Source organism: Perognathus longimembris, chromosome 4, assembly GCF_023159225.1.
Source record: "Perognathus longimembris pacificus isolate PPM17 chromosome 4, ASM2315922v1, whole genome shotgun sequence".
NCBI lineage: Eukaryota > Metazoa > Chordata > Mammalia > Rodentia > Heteromyidae > Perognathus > Perognathus longimembris.
This window is the reverse complement of record NC_063164.1, coordinates 2,443,930-2,459,555: the sequence shown is the minus strand read 5'-3', so window position 1 is coordinate 2,459,555 and position 15,626 is coordinate 2,443,930. Positions and strand designations below refer to the sequence as shown.

The 15,626-nt window shown below is 65.9% G+C and overlaps 3 protein-coding genes across 3 annotated transcripts in view; 2 read left to right on the top strand and 1 right to left on the bottom strand.

Moving 5' to 3' along the window:
• The window catches only part of Mlph (melanophilin), a 24,286-nt gene extending 13,937 nt beyond the window's left edge, over window positions 1–10,349 (top strand). The window contains 10 exon segments of the mRNA XM_048344330.1: window positions 2,793–2,879; window positions 4,317–4,435; window positions 4,437–4,493; window positions 4,892–5,048; window positions 6,135–6,227; window positions 6,652–6,729; window positions 7,437–7,488; window positions 7,916–8,013; window positions 9,627–9,793; window positions 9,914–10,349. Of these exon segments, the coding sequence (XP_048200287.1) occupies window positions 2,793–2,879; window positions 4,317–4,435; window positions 4,437–4,493; window positions 4,892–5,048; window positions 6,135–6,227; window positions 6,652–6,729; window positions 7,437–7,488; window positions 7,916–8,013; window positions 9,627–9,793; window positions 9,914–10,349 (1,344 nt within the window).
• Window positions 1,790–15,626, bottom strand: part of Rab17 (RAB17, member RAS oncogene family) — a 26,495-nt gene continuing 12,658 nt past the window's right edge. The window contains exons 7-9 of the mRNA XM_048344466.1: window positions 3,379–3,386; window positions 2,885–2,892; window positions 1,790–1,801 (exon numbers count right to left, since the gene is read on the bottom strand). The gene's annotated coding sequence lies outside the window, so the exon portion shown is untranslated. The remainder of the gene's footprint in view (window positions 1,802–2,884; window positions 2,893–3,378; window positions 3,387–15,626) is intronic.
• Prlh (prolactin releasing hormone) lies at window positions 13,979–14,589 on the top strand. Its single transcript, XM_048344467.1, has 2 exons — window positions 13,979–14,084; window positions 14,426–14,589. The coding sequence occupies exons 1-2, from the start codon at window positions 13,979–13,981 to the stop codon at window positions 14,587–14,589; spliced, it is 270 nt and encodes an 89-aa protein (XP_048200424.1).

Sequence of the window (15,626 nt, the reverse complement as noted above, 5' to 3'; positions counted from 1 at the left end):
CTGTATGACCCCACAGAATCGAGAGCAGAGACAAGTGCACCCCTAATTGTAGCCACATGACTCACAATGGCTAAAGGGGGGCTGCAGACCCTGAGTCCACGCACAGAGGGATGGAGATGCAAACGACCCCTTGCGCCTCCTCGGAAGGCTCCCCCACCCACTTGCTGGGATTTTCTCCACGTTTATTCCCAGTGGCTTTTATTATTTCCTCCAGCCACCATCTCCCTCGTTGGCAGGGGTCTGTATGTGGGGGAATTGGTGACCTGAAGGGACCGTCCGCCTTCCCTCGATGCCAGCATCCTGGGTGGCCTTTCCCATCAGACCGCGGTTCCCAAACCCGGGACTCGCAGCCGCGCCCTCGGGGCCAGGGGCTCCGGAGAATGACAGCCGGTGCTGCCAGGGGTGGCACAAGCCGCGGTGTGAAGACCGCCGCTTCCACAAGCGAGGAGCAGCCCTGGCCCTCCCCTCCCCCCCCCCCCCCGTCCCAAGCCCGCACCGCAGCCCTGGCTCAGCACCTTCCTCTTCAAATCAGAATGGGCGTTTACACCCCAACTATGAACTCCGTGGCGGGCCACAGGTGCCAGTTTTGTTACACCCAGATCGCAAGCTAGGAGCTCATAGCCCAACCTCCCTCCCCTGTCCCCCATCTGCACAGGACTGTCCTAACCCCGAACCCAGGGACTCCAGCGTTCCGACCTGGTGAGCCTTAGCTTTGCACGACAGTCGCTGGCCTTGGGAACATCTTGGGTTTGTCAGTCCTGGCACTTGAACTCAGGCCTTGCACTCTCGCTAGACTTTTTCTCAAGGCTGGCAGATTATCACTTGAGCCACAGCTCCAGTGCTGACTTTTTTTGCTGGTTAACTTTCTGCTAGTTAACTGGAGATAAATAAGAGTTTCAATAGACTCAAACCATGAACCTCAGATCTCAGCCTCCCCAGTAGCTATGATTAACAGACATGAGCCACCAGCACCAGGCAAGAGAAAGAAACTGCAAGAACTGAGAAGCAGGGAGAACAGGGAAAGGTCCCCTCTGCTTATTCCCGCCCCGGGCCTTGCATATGCTAGGTGAGTGCTCTACCACTGAGCTATAGACCCAGCCCTTGTTTGTTTGTTTATTTGCCAGTCCTGGGCCTTGGACCTCAGAGCCTGAGCACCGTCTCTGGCTTCTTTTTGCTCAAGGCTAGCACTCTGCCACTTGGGCCACAGCGCCACTGTTGGCCTTTTCTATATATGTGGTGCTGGGGAATCGAACCTAGGGCTTCCTGTATACGAGGCAAGTGCTCTACCACTAGGCCATATTCCCCAGCCCCCCAACCCTTGGTTTTATAGGATTGGGCCTTGCTCTGTAACCCAGGCTGGTCTGGAACTCTCCCCCTCCTGATGGCTAGGATGGAAGGGCTGGTCCACAGCTCCTGGCTCATCCCTTGCCTTTCAACCGGGAGAATTAAGCTGCTTGTGTCTCCTTTGTTGAGAACCCAAGCAGCCACCGTGCACGGGCACGACCGGCTTGACTGGACCGCAGTCAGAAGCCAGGCTTGTCCCGCGGCCCCGCGTCCGGGCTGACCTGGTGAGCCCGGCTCCCCCGGCCAGGGCCTCGCCGCACGGCAGGACGGCAGCCCACGGAGCCGGCCCGTCGATGCCTTCCGCCCCGGCCTCCGCCCCGGCCCTCGCTCCCCTGCCTCCTCCCAAGCTGCTCCCGGTGGGCCGTCCTCCCTGGGCTCTCACTGAGCGCGTCATTTCACTGGGCACTGCAGCAGAGGCACCCGTCCTGCCTCGAGTCCCCCGGGCCCGGAGGCCACGCTCGGAGTGCCCCCGGGGCGCTGATCACTCCAGGAAGACGCCAGACGGACCAGAGCCCCGTGGCCACCGGAGGCAGACACGGGCGGAGGGCTGCCGCGCGCCGGGCTTGACCTTTCCAGCGTCCATTTCCCTCTCGCTCGGCGGTGTGGGGACGGAGCTAATCACCCGCCCCGCCGCGCCGTGTCTGACGCACCGCGGGGCCGTTTCCTGCTCTGAAGCCCGGGCGAGACGTAAATTCGATCATCGGGGCGCGGAGCGCTGAGAGGCATTGATTTTTCCATCTCCGCCCGGCCGTCGACAGACACTGGTGACCCAGGCGCCTGGTGACTCAGGGAGGAGGAGGCTGCGCTCCGGTCACTGTCTGTGGTCACCTGCAGGGCCTCGGGGCCCAGGGCGCCAGCTGGCTCGTCACGCTGGCTTGCTCGCCGCGTCCTGCTTAATCCCCACCCTGCTGTGGAGACCAGGATTGGCAGGGGCCGTGGCGGCCCTGTGGGATCCGTCGCCTGCCCACCCCCACACCCCCCCCCCCCCCCGCGAACTCGGCGGCTCTGGCTGGACCTCTCTGCCCGCTGCTGGGTCCCCGGCACCCCGCTCTCTGCCTTTGTTCTGCTCCCAAGCTCTGCTTGACGAGGTCAGATGTGGGTGCCAGTCAGTCACCCGTGGCTCACACTGTCCTCCCCGCTGCTCAGGAGGCTGAGATTGAGGGCGGAGGTTCAAAGCCAGCCTGGGCAGGAAACTCTGTGAGACTCTTTATCTCCAATGGACCAACAAAAAAAAACTAGAGGCGCAGCTGTGGTTCACACGGTAGAGTGCCAGCCTTGAGTAAAACAAAGCCAAGTGTACGCGTGAGGCCCTGAGTTCAAGCCCCAGTACTGCCACAATTTAAAAAAGAAAAAGGAAAAGCAAACAGGGCTGGGTTTCACGGCAGCCTCCCGGGCTTTGTGGCGGGCGGCAGCCGCGGTGGGGCCGCGGGCCTCTGTCTCCGCCGCAGATCTCTGAGCTGAGAGAGCAGGTGTCCCTCGTGGAGCACCTGCGCACTCACCTGGAGAGCACTGCCGCCGTGCCTCCCCCGGCCCAGGTAACGCCCCAGGCTGGCGGGGAGAGCCGGGCCGCAGCCCCGGCCCCGGAGGACGTGGCCAGAGGCTCCGCCGCCCAGGCCCGGACTCTGCACACAGAGCTCGGGGAGCAGTGGATTCCCACCCCGGCCAGAGCCGCCCTGGGGCCAGAACGCAGAGCACCCCAGGAAGGATGGAGCCGGAAAGGGACAGGGAGTCAGAGCTGGGAGGAGCCTGGTGGAGGCAGCCCTGAGGGCCAGGCCATAGCAGGGGCTCCCCAGTCCCCATTGCGGTGTAGTCCACTACTTGAATCACTTATTGATGACCTGGCAATTGACAAAGAACAGAGATTTGTTCCGCTGTGGATCTGGAAGCTGGAGGGGCAGGACCGGCACCCTGGTCCCATTTCTGGGCCTTACCAGAAAAGAGGACTCTCATAGAAGAGACCCCAGAAAATGCTGGGTGCTCCTTCGTCAGCCCAATCTACTCGGCCTCCCTTGCCCCCGTGTAGCTCTGAGAAGCCCAGGGGCAGGGCCTCACTGACCGAATCAACCTAAGAGGTTGACTCAAAGAGGAAATCGATGCCGCGACGGTGAGTGAGCACCTGGACGGAAGAGCTGGCGCTGAGAGGCATCGATCCTGCCCGGGGCAGGGCCATGAGTAACTTCCTCCTCTCTGCACTCCGGGGGGGGGGCGGTGACTGGCCCCGGAAGGCGGGGTGAGGAGGAGGTGTCGGCCAGATGCAGCCGCCGGCTTTGGGGGACCTGCTGAGGGTGGGTGGGTAGAGAGCTCTGTCTCCATGGCTGTATTTCCTGTGTGTGTGCCAGTCCTGGGGCTTGAACTCCGGTCCTGGGCACCATCCTTGAGCTGCTTCTCCTCAAGACGGATGCTCTACCACTTGAGCCACCGTGGCACTTCCTGGGCTGACTTCAAACTGTGACCCTCAGATCTCAGCCTCCTGAGTCGCTAGGGTTACAGGTGTGAGCCGCCAGCAGCTGGTTTCGTGGCTATGTGATTAAGTGGCTACATGGGTCTATAGAACCCCAAAAGAGCCAGCAGGTTTCCACGGTGTGCCAGGCTCTGCTTCCTGGTCTGGTGGAGGTGGCAGGGACATAGCTCAAGTGGCAGAGCACGGCAGAGCAAGCACAGGGTCCTGGGTTCAAAACCCCAATACCACCACTCACAAAAACAAAACTGGCAACAGTACCTGCCTGCCTCGCGTCTCGCGGGCTTTCTGTTCTGGTGAGAGGAGACAATGATGAGGAGGGAGGAAGAAGGGAAGAAGCAGGGCGGGAAGGACACCCGGGGCAATCGTGCGTCCCGCAGCAGCCAATGCGGGATGCGCGTCACGGGAGGCCGCGTCCGCAGGCTCGCGGCAGAGAGGCAGGGACGGAGCAGGGCGAGGGGCCGCTGCCCGGTCTCCCGGGGCCACCTCCCAGCACCGCCTCCCCTCTGCTTAGCACCCAGCCCCCGGAGCGCGCACGGAGGCCGACGTGGAGGAGGAGGCCCTGAGGCGGAGGCTGGAGGCGCTGACCCGCAGCATCAGCGACCAGGGGCCCTCCACCGAGGAAGAGGACGGGGAAGGCGGGGAGGCCGAGGTCGGTCCGGACGGAGCCCCGCCGGGCGCAGCCCCGCAGGTGAGCACCCAGAGGCCAGGCGAGATGGGCGGCCCTGGGTGGCCAGCAGGAGGGACCCGGGCGGATAGCCACCTGCCCAGCGGGCTGGAGCCAGGCCCCGGGACTCAGGCCATCGCGGACCGTGAGCGGCTGAGGAGGGACGGACTGCAGCGTGAAGCCAGCCCGGGCGGGGAGGTTCCCACACCCCACCTCGATAATAAACAGCAGAAACGAACAAGAGAGAAACAGGCCTGGCACAGGCCCTAAGTTCAAACCCCAGTACTGAAGGAAGAAAGAAAAGGGGAGGGAGGGAGGGGGAGGGGGACCGAGGCGAGGGGCCTGAGGACCAGCCCAGGCACTCCCGGGCGGCAGGGCCCTGCGCCCAGCTCTGCGTGAGCAGCGCGGCCCCCACCCCAGGGGTGTGTCCAGCGACGGGTCCCCACCGACGCGCGGGGAAGCAGCCCCCAGAGCCCTCGGGACGCTGTCCAGCCCGGCAGGACCGCGGAGGAGGCGCTGTCAGAGCTGGAGAGCAGAGTGGCCAAGGCGGCATCCGCAGTCCAGCAGACGGAGAGCGAGGTAGCCGGGGGTGGGGGGGGAGGTGGGGGAGGGAGGTGGGGGGGGTATCCCCGAGGTGAGGACGGACGGGCGGCCAGCACCAGCCGTGAGACCGGGGCAGTGCTGACGGCCTCCCCAGCGGCCAGGGGGGACAGAACGTGGGTTTGGGGTTCCTGCGAGACCCACCCCCTACCCCACCCTGTTATTTTTTTCTGCCCTTCTTGGGAGGGGTTCTGAGCCATGAGAGAACGTTCTGGATGCTGTCCATCTGGCCAGCAGCAGCTGGGGGCGGCTGCGATGTGGGCTCTGCCCTGCTTGCCCAGCTCTGGCCTCAGGCCCAGGGCCGCCTCAGGCCTGAGCTTCCCAGGGTGCCCTGGGCCCTGCGTGGCCCCGCCCCACCCCGCCCCTCCCCGCCCCGCCGGAGCCCCGCAGGGAACGCAGGTGGACAGAATAACACGTGCAGAAGTCGTGGGGTGGGGCCAGGCTTGGTGTGTTCAGAGATCGGCAGTGAGATCCTGAAACACGATGGGAGGGATGGAAGAGGCAGGTCCCAGAGGAAGGGGCTCAGAGGAAAATTCGGGGCGGGCGGGGGTGGGCTGGCCACGTAGCTCAGTGGTAGAGGATGGGTTGAGCATGGGTGAGGCCTGGCCTCTATCCTGATTGCCACCAAAACAAAGAATAAATGAGGTAGGGGTGATGTTTCTAGAAGCTTCTGGTGTCCTCTGTAGGAGGACAGGCCTGAGGAAATCATGGCTCTTTTTCCCCCCAAGCCCCTGTGGGATCCAGACTTCCCGGAAACCACACAGACCCCAGAAGGGGTGGGAGCCCTGTGCAAAACCTGCTGCACCTGCGACCTGGGTGGGGGGAGGAGGTAGGGAGCAAGGGGCGTTGCTCCTTCCCCCCTGTGACTCGGATAGGACAGGACTGACTGGCATCTGTCTGACTGTCTGTCTGTCTGCATCTCTCCAGGTTTGGGACACGGAACCCGGGCATCTAACTCTCTGTCTGTCTCTCCGGGTTTCAGACATCGAGTCCTGGCGTCTGACCGTGTGACTGTCCGTCTGACTGTCACTCTGACCCTCTGTCTGTCTGTCTGTGTCTCTCCAGGTTTCGGACATCGAGTCCCGGATTGCAGCTCTGAGGGCCGCGGGGCTCAAGGTGAAGCCCTCGGGAAAGGCCCGGAGGACGTCCAGCCTCCCGGTGAGTGGACGCCCAGCGCGGTCTGTGGCCCCGGGGAGACCCCGGGGCCTTGTGGGGTGCCGCTGAGGCCCCGCGGCCACCCGCTGCCCCCGCGGCCGCCATCTTGTTTCTGGTGGCCCGTCGGGGAGTCTCCACTGCGGATTGTGTAGGAACAGTAAGCGCTGATTCCAACTGAGGAATCCCAGCCTCTGCCCACGGAATTGTGGGGGCTTCGGCTCAGGGCCCCGCCGTCGGCCCTGGACTGTCTCGCTCGGGGCTGGTGCTCTGCCACGTGAGCTTGGAGTGGGTTTGGCAGCTGCGCGAACCCCGCATTCCTGACCAAGAAGACGTCTGTCCACCATCCACGGGGCGAGCCCGACTCCCAACCACGCCCTGCTATTCAGCGTGGCAGCCACAACAACACCGTTTCTTCCCCGGCTTCTAGATCTTTCTTCCTCGAGTTGCTGGGAAAATTGGCAAGAGTCCACGGGCTCCGAACGCCGACCCTGCGGATGAGGCCCAGGTGTGTGTGTGCGACTCTGCTCCCCGCTGCAGAGTCAAAGGTCAACCGCCCCCGTGTGCCAGGTGCCCAGAGCGGGGGCTGCGGCCTGCGCCCCAGCACCCAGCGACCCCACAAGGCGCTTCCGGGGGGGGGGGGGGTCGCGGACAGGAGGGTCTGCGTGGAAACCCTTGTCGGTGAAGATCCAGGGGGCGAATCGAGCGGGGCGCGGGGAAAGGGGGGCCCGGGGGGGAGGGGGGAAGGGGCGGGAGCAGACACCCAGCGAACCTGCGCGGGATCCCGGGGGACGGCAGAGGTGACACCGCGTGGACAATGGGCCCACGGGGGGAGGGGGGGCGGGGGGGGGGGGACCAGCAAGCCGTGGGTGAGGCAGAAGAAGTCCTCTCCCGGGCACCCAGGTTACAGGCGAGAGGCAGACTCACAGAGGCCGGAGTCCATAGAGGGTGGCTGGAAGGGAGAAGGGCAGAGACGCGAACCCAGAACCCCGCGGGGCTGGAAGGCGTGCTCAGTGTGCCAGACCGCCCAGGGCCGGCGTCTCCCGGGGCGGAGCACCCCCGCCTTTGAGCACTGGATGCCTAAGCTGCGGCTTAGGGTGCTGAGTTCAGGAGGTGCCAGCGGCCCGCGGGCGTTGGCCTGGGTCGTGGGCGCCGTAGCCCTGGGGTCCCTGGCGTTGTGAGTTTGGCGACGCTGCAGACGCCCGTCTTCCTCAGGTGGCAGCCGGGCCCGGGCTCCTTCCGAGGAAGCATGGCCCCACGATGCCAGGTGAGTGCCACCCACCGAGGGGCCCCGGGGGGGCTGGCGCAGGGGCGGGGCGGGGCCGGGGGGGGGGGGCCCTGCTCCTTTCCCGGGGATCTGAGGGACGCGCGGAGGCTCCCGGCTCCCCAAGGGCCCCTGTGGCACCGCAGGCCTCCCACGTGGTCACGGGCGTTGGGTTTGGGCCTCCGCCAGCCGGGCACAGTTCCCCCCACACCGTCTGGGTGTGGGCAAGGATGGCGGCAGGGCCCGATGAGGGGGCGGAGCCTGAGAGCCACAGGGCAGTAGTGAGCTGGGCACACCCCCCCCCCCCCCCGCAATGGGAGGATGTCTCCCATTGTCCGGTGTCACAGTGCTGGAGGGGTCTTAGGTGCCCGGCCCCGTTTAGGGATGAGGTTTGTGGTTAACGAAACGCCCCTTTCCTCTCTCCCCCGAGGCCAAGGCGAAGGTTCTTTTGGTCGGAAGTCATTGTACCACGGCTCCCTCACCCAAAGGAACCCCCACGGGAGGAAGATGGCCAGACACGTCTTTGCGGTAATGTCTTCCACACCCCCCTCCTGAGAGCCAAGCAGGACACTAGGAGAATCATCCTGGCCACCCCCAAAGGGACGCCCGGGTGGCCCGCGGTGTTCCCACGAGGCCCCACCTTCTAGAAACCCACCTGCCACCGTGAATCAAGCCACGTCCAAGCCCCGGGCCCCAGGCCCCAGGCGTGTCCTTGCCCACGTCCCGCCAGCCCTGCCCACTGTCCAGCTCTCGACACCGGTCACCCCCAGCTTGAGGCCAGGCTGGCCGGCTGGACTTGAACTTGAGATTTCTCGAGATTGACCTTGGACAGGTTGGAGTCAACTGCAAGGCTGACTTCCAGTTTATGCTTTTCCTGAAAAGCTGGCTTGAGGTTTTTTTCCAAAGCCTGCCTTCCTTCCTTCCTCCCTTCCTTCCTTCCTTCCTTCCTTCCTTCCTTCCTTTCTTCCTTCCTGCCTGCCTGCCTGCCTGCCTGCCTTCCTTCCTTCCTTCCTTCCTTCCTTCCTTTTTTCCTTCCTCTCTTCCTTCCTTTCTTTACTGCCTTCTTTTCTGCCTTCCTCCCTTCTTCCCTCCCTCCCTTCTTTCCTTCCTTCCCTCTTCTCGGTATCAGAACTAGGGCTTGAACTCATGGCTCCCCTTCTGATGCAGGAACATCAGAGTAAGGCCATCCTGATACTGAGGGCTTTGTTTGTGCAGAAAGTCCCCGAGGGTGATGGGGAAGGGGAGTTAGAGCCCCCGAGGGTAACGGGGAAGGGGAGTTACAGCCCCCGAGGGTAACGGGGAAGGGGAGTTACAGCCCCCATGGCCCTAGCGTGCCATCTCCTACAAGGACAAACACAAGGGCTGCGTGCCCGTTGAGGAGGACAGGAAGATTTGCAACGCTTTCCAGCTAGAACCAAGCCTCCCTACAGCTAGAGCTTTGGGTGTGAACGATGGCACGGGGTGCAGCCCAATGTCTGACACAACTTCATGACGGGGGAGACGGAGGCAGACAGCGTGAGTCAGGGGCCCCAGGGGCAAATCCCTGCCCGGAGAGAAGCAAGCTCCAGCCTCTGGCGCCCATGTGGGGGGGGGAGGGCATGCAGGGGTTCCTGTGTGTACAGGCGGTATGTTTGTGTACACACACACGTGTACATGTTGGCCAGTGTGTATCCATCTGCACACCACACATGCTTTGTGTGTGTGCATGTGAGCGCTGGTGTGTATCTGCGTGCCCATGTGTATATGCAGCCTGTGTGTATCCACCTGCACACCTCACTATATCTGTGTGCACAGATCTGTGTGCTGCTGTGTGTCGGTGTGCAAGGCCACATGTGTATGTGTGTGTCACACGCGTCCATGCATGCATACAGCTGTGTGTATGTGTGTATACACGCATGGCATATGTTCATGTCTGCATGCACACACCCATGTGTAATTTACAAGTGCTAATGTGCGTGTGTGTGTGCAAGTCTGTGTGTACAGTGTTCACCATGCATCCGTGCTTGTGTGTGTGCATCTGTATGAACTGCTGTGTGCAGGCTCCCGTGTGCACATGCATAGCCGTCATGAACCTGTGATCGCGTTGTCTGTGTGTGGTTGTCCATTGCACACTCACGTGTGTGTGTGTGTGTGTTCTGCAGAAGCCTGTGATGGCGCAGCAGCCCGGAGGGCACGATGCACAGGAGCCGGGCCGAGCGGCCGTGGCCACACAGCGCGCACCACCCCCTCCACGGGGCCACGGGGACCCCGACGCGCGCCGTGAGGACCCGGAGGGGCCGCCTGCCCGGGCGGAGGACCGCGCCCGCCGGTGACCACGGCGCCCGGCCCCCCAGCCCGGACGCCGGCGAGCGGAGAGGGCTTCTCTCCGGGACAGCGCTGTGCCCACCGGCTGGACACGGCCGCCCTCGCCACCGGGACCCCCGTTCAGAGACGGCGTCAGCCGGGAGCGCAGCCCGGTGTGGGAGAGGGCGGGCGGGCGAGAACCTGTGCCCGCGGGCGGGGCGGGGAAACGAGGCACGGGGCCGGCAGGCCTCGCCCCACCGGCTCCGAGTCCACAGGCAGCCACGAGTACCGCGCCACCTCCCAAAAGTGCACTGTGCCCCCCCAAGGGCCCAGCAGCCCCCAAGCCTCCACCCCCAAAGCTCCACCACCCCCAAAGCTCCACCACCCCCAAAGCTCCACCACCCCCAAAGCTCCGCCACCCCCAAAGCTCCATCACCCCAGGAGCTGCGGTGCTGCTGAAGAGTATCCCCAGCACAGCCCGCCTTGCTGGCCCCAGCCGGACGGCAGCCCCCCCCTTGCCACTGCCTGATCCCCGCCAGGTTGCACCCCACCCTCACCGGGGTCCTGGCTGGGTTGAATAAACGCGCAGGCTCAAGCCACCAGCTCTCCGGTTTCTTCTGGGAAGAAGCAGCAGGAGCCGCGTGTGGCTCACGCTCTGCCGCCCGGGGCGCCGTGGGCTGGGCCCCCTGGGGGCCAGGGGACCCCATCTCCTCAGAGAGAGAATCCAGGGCGGACACAGCAGAGACTCAGCAAGGGCAGGTCCCTTCCTACAAAGCCAAGTGAAGCGCTCTCCAAGAGGGGTCAGCACGCAGGCTCAGGGAGTGGCTTTTATCGGGGTCCCAGGCCTCTACTTCCACTGGGGGGGTCCCGGGGCTGGTTGTTCCTGAAAGGGAGGATTTTTTTGTTTTTGTCAGTCATGGGGTTTGAACTCTCAGCCTGAGTGATGTCCCTGAGCTCTTCAGCTCAAGGCTAGCGCTCTACCACTTGAGCCACAGCGCCGCTGTGGTTTTTCTGGTGATTAATTGGACATGGAGTCTCATGGACTTGCCTGCCCGGGTTGGCTTTGAACCGCAGTCCTCAGATCTCAGCCACCTGAGTAGCTAGGATGACAGGCACCAGTGCCCAGCTGGGAACTGGATTGGTGCACCTGGAGACTGGGCCACAGCCCCAGCCCCTCCCGCAGGCTGGGCAGGAGAGTTCTGGTGCTTGGGTGGTCAGACAAGGACTGTCATTTTCTGGGAGCAGCAGGGGCTGCGGGCCAACGAGCCCCTGCTCTGTATTTCGTTCACGCCAGCGGCCTAGCCATCATTCACAGCCGAACACCTCTGTCAGGCGAATTGTAACACAAACCCTGGGAGGTGAGACCCCCCCAAATCAAGCTGTGGGGATCCAGACACAGTTCCTGCGGGCGTCCGTCCCTGGCCTCTCCCCGCTTCCGCAGGCTGCGGGTATCCTGGAAGCCTTTGGCTCGCAGCCACAACGCCCAGTCCCCGTTACTGGGTGTCTCTGCGGGTCTCCTCCCTCCTGGGAAAAGCGCCACTCGCCGGGCTGAGGGCTGTCCTCGCCCAGCGCGACTCCCTGGCCGGTGACACGTGCCGATGTCCCGGTGCGCCTGTGACGTCGCGGCGAGGGCCCATGGCTGCCTGCGAGAGCCCAGAGACCTGGACGCCCTGCTGCTGCGCACTCCCGACGCGGGGTCCGCGCCCCTGTGCCGAGGGGGGACGGGGTGACCCGGGGACTCCCACCGCAGCCCCGGGAGGCCGGGGGAGGCGGCCCTGCCGCGCCCTCCCCTCCTCTGGGATCCCCCTCCCTCCCGACAGCCGCTCCGCCTTCAGCAGAAGCCCCATGCCCCCCCATCCCTGTGTCTGCTCCCCCCCCGGCCCCCGCCAGCCACAGCTCCCCGTCCCAGACTCCCAGAATGTTCCCTCGGGACACAGGCCGGGCCCTCTGCGGCCCAGGTCCCCGGGTCCCCTCTGGCTTCTCCCTCCCTCGGACGCTGCCTTCCACCCATCAATCACCCTCTTGGCGCCTTCTCCCAGGCGAGCTTTGCACAGGCACCTGTACCAGGGTGGGGGGGTCCTTGGTACTCCCCCCAAAGTCAAATGGAATCAATCCAAAGCAGAAGCAAGCACTGGGGGATGGGCAGGGTGCCCCGTGGCTCAGGCCTGTCATGGCGGCTCCTCGGGCTGAGAGCTGAGCGTCACGGCCCAGCGCCCGCCCAGGCAGGAAAGCCCAGGAGACGCTGATCCCCAAGGGCCCCCCCCGAAAGGCCGGAAGTGGAGCTGCGGCCTGGGGAGGAAAAGCTCAGGGAGGCCTGGGTGGAGCCCCGCCTTGCTCTCTGCCCCACCCCAGATCGAGGGGGTGGGAAAGGGCCGGCCAGACGTGGGCAAGGAGTAGACCGGTTCTCTGCAGGCTGAAGCGCGCGCGTGCGTGTGTGTGTGTGTGTGTGTGTGTGTGTGTGTGTGTGTGTGTGGATACTGGGGCTTGAACTCAAGACCTCGGTGCCGCCCCTTAGCTTTTCCACTCCAGGCTGGTGCTCCACCAGTTGAGCCACAGCTCTGGTTCTGGCGTTTTGGTAGTTCGTTGGAGATCAGAGTCTCATCAGGTTTCCCGCCCGGTTGGCTTTGAACTGCGGCGCTCGGCCCCCCGCCCCCTGAGCAGCTAGGAGGACGGGCGCGAGCCGCTGGTGCCCAGCTGATCCTGAGGAAGGGGCCCCGCGTTGATCGCGAAGCCTCTGGAAACACCTGGAGAGCCTTGCAGAATCAGCATGGAAACAGCGAGTGCAGCCCAGGAAGGCCCTGTGGGCTGAGAAACACAGAAGGCCGGGGCCATGGAGAGGCGGTGGACAGCAGCGGCTGTGGGTGGCGGGCGTGGGTGGCCGCGGGGGGGGGGGCACAGCCTCCCCCACCCACCCCCCTCCCACGCGGAGGAGGTGGAGCAGGCAGCGCAGGGTGGAGAGCCCCCCCCCCCCGTGTCCCCCCCTCACCCCGGTGCGGGACCCTCTTCCTCGGGAACGGAGGCGGCTCGGGGCCGGGAGGAAGCGCGGACGGGCGCCCGGCCCTGGCGCCCCCCAAGGGCGCACGCAGCGCGGGTAATGCGTTTTAAAACCACTTGGCCCAAATGAGATTATGAACCCCAGGAAGGAACAAATCGCATCTCCCGCGAGAGCTTTCCGGGTTGCTCGTTTTTTGTTGTTTTTTTTTTTTTTTTTTTAATTTAAGGGGGGAAAAGGAAAAGGAAAAAAAAAAAAAAAAAAGACCGCGGCCTCTTCAGGTGCCGCCCAGCGAGGGGGGGACGGGGCTCGGGCAGTGGGCGGCGTCTGGGGGCGTCCCCCGCTCCCCTCTGGGGTTATAAAGGGTGAGCAGGCTCCCGAGGGGCCCCGGAGCCCCGGTGCGCACGAGGCTGAGGCGGGTGAGTGACGTCGGGGGGTTGGGGGGGCAGGACTCGGCCCGGCCTGTGCTGAGGGCGGCGGCTCTCTCGGGCCTGGCTCCGCGACGCACCGGCGTTACCATGCGGCCCCCCGGTCTGTGGTCTGGCCCCCCCCGCCCCCCTGGGGCCCCCCGATGCTCAAATGCTGTCCCCGGTGAGCTGTGACCTCACCCAGCTCAGCTCCGATCAGGGCCAGGACACCCCACCGGGCAGCCCCCGGCCGCCGCTGCCCCCCCCCGGGGAGCCGGCCTGGCGCTCGTTCTAGAACGCCCTGACCGCCGCCTGGGCCGCTCCATCTGTTAAAGGAGGGACCCAGGACTGGGGTTCGAGCTGGGATTCGGGCGCCTTGCGCTCCGTCAGCTCGCTGGCTCGGCTGGCTCTCTGCCCCTTGAGCCACGCCTCCACTCCCTCTCGCTGGCTGTTTTGGAGAGGGAGACCAGCCAGCTTCTCCGCCCAGGCTAGCCTTGAACCATGATCCTCCACATCTCAGCCTCCCGGCCAGTCAACCGGCAGCGCCCGAGGGGCCGGGTGTCCTTATTACTCTCCACGACGGCACACGGAAACAAGACGGACCGACAGTTCCCTCTCTCGGGCTCAGGAGGGCCTGGGGGGTGTGGGGGGGGGGGCAGACTCAGCACGCCTGGCTGAGGGGAGGGGGGAGGGGTCCCCGGGGGGGTGCGGCCGGGCCTCGGCCCGCCCTCCCCAGCCGCGTGCCGCCGCTGCCGTCCCCAGGCCGTGTCCCCGCGGTGCCTGCTCGCTCCTCGGGTCCCGGACGCGCAGCATGGCCGCGCCCCGGGCCTGGCTCCTGTGCCTGCTGCTGCTGCTGCTGGGCCTCGCCCTGCTGGGGGCCGCCAGCCAGGCCCGCCCGCACTCCATGGAGATCCGAAGTGAGTGCCCTCCCCTCCAGATGACCACCCCCCTCCCCCCTACCCCCCCACCCCACCCCCCCAGGCCCCGCCCCGCCCCGCCCCGCCCTCAGAGCTGACCTCTGCCAGCAGGGCGCTGTCCCTCCACCGCAGCCCCCGCCCAGCCCGGCCCGGGCCCTCGGGGCGTGTGGGGACGCCCCCCCCATGGCCTGGCCAGGCCCCCTGGGGGCCCCCTCCGCGGCAGCGGGGCCCGAGGGGCTCTCGGTGTCCGCGGCGCCGCGGGCCCGGCCCCGCCAGCTCCGGCCCGGGTGGCCGCCGGGAGAGGCGACCCACACGCGGCCCCCCCGGCCTTTCTCTTCCAGCCCCGGACGTCAACCCCGCCTGGTACGCCGGCCGCAGGTTCAGGCCCGTGGGCCGCTTTGGCCGGAGGAGGGCGGCGCCGCGGGAGGTCCCCAAGCTGGCCCTGCGGTGCCGGCTGATCTGCCTCCCCCTGGGGGGGGGCCCTAAGTCCCCCCAGGAGGGGTGACCGCCCGGCTCGTGAGGACCGGCACTCCGCGCCCCCCCCCCACCCCGTCCTCCTCTCTCCCCTCATTCTTCTTCTAATAAAAGCACTGGCCTGCTCATGCTGTCTGTGCCGCCTGGTGACTAACGGGAAAGGTGGCTTCTCCCCGAAACCCGGAGCCCGGCAGCCTCTTTGGCAAGCAGAGGCTCTGTGACCTGCCCCCAGGCCCCCAGCCCTGAGCAGGAAGCCATCACTGCACCTGGTCAGCTGCAGCTCCACCCGCGGGCCCGGCTGTCAGAGCCCCTGCTTTCCGCGGGTGCTCACACTCGGCGTGCTCTGCTCTGTGGACGTGGACGTGTGTGGGGTGACGGGCACCCACCCAGGAGGTCGCCCCCCTCATGTCTGTGTCACCACCGGGAGGGGATTGCTGGGGCCCCTGGGGATGCAGGCTCTCCCCGGGTGAGTGCCCAGCCCTGGCCAGTGCAGGCTCCCCGCCCCCCCCCCCCCCCGCCCAGAGGGGCGAAGGCAGCCAATGGTGTGCACCAGCTCCCCCAGGCCCTCATCCAATGGGGCCCGACGAGATCAAGGGCCAAGAAGCGGGTGGAGGGGGCTGGGGCCGGGGGTGGGGGCGGCAGGAGCCCCCGAAGGTCAACAGCTCAGGCGTGGGCCCAGGTGTCAGCCCGGCCCGAGGCGGCCCGGGACAGCTCCCTTGGGCCCCGGGCACGTGGCCGGGCCTCTCCGGGCCTGCTCAGCCAGAAGACCCCGTGCCAGGACCACCTGCCGGCCACACCGAAGCGGCGCCTTTGCCCGCTGCCCCACCCCCGCGCCCCGCATTTGGGGGTGCAGAGGAGAATGGCTGGCAGACCGCCATCCCCAGGAGACGGCACGGAGGCGCATCCTACAAGCTTCCTCCCTCCTAGGCGGGGGGCCGGCCCTCACCACGCTGACCCTCGCTGGAAGCCGGCCCAGGAGCGGAGCTGCGTGCGGCTCAAGGCGGAGAGCACGTCAGCCCGGGGCGGGGGGGGGGGGGGCGGACGCCAAGGCCCTGAGGGCAAAGCCCA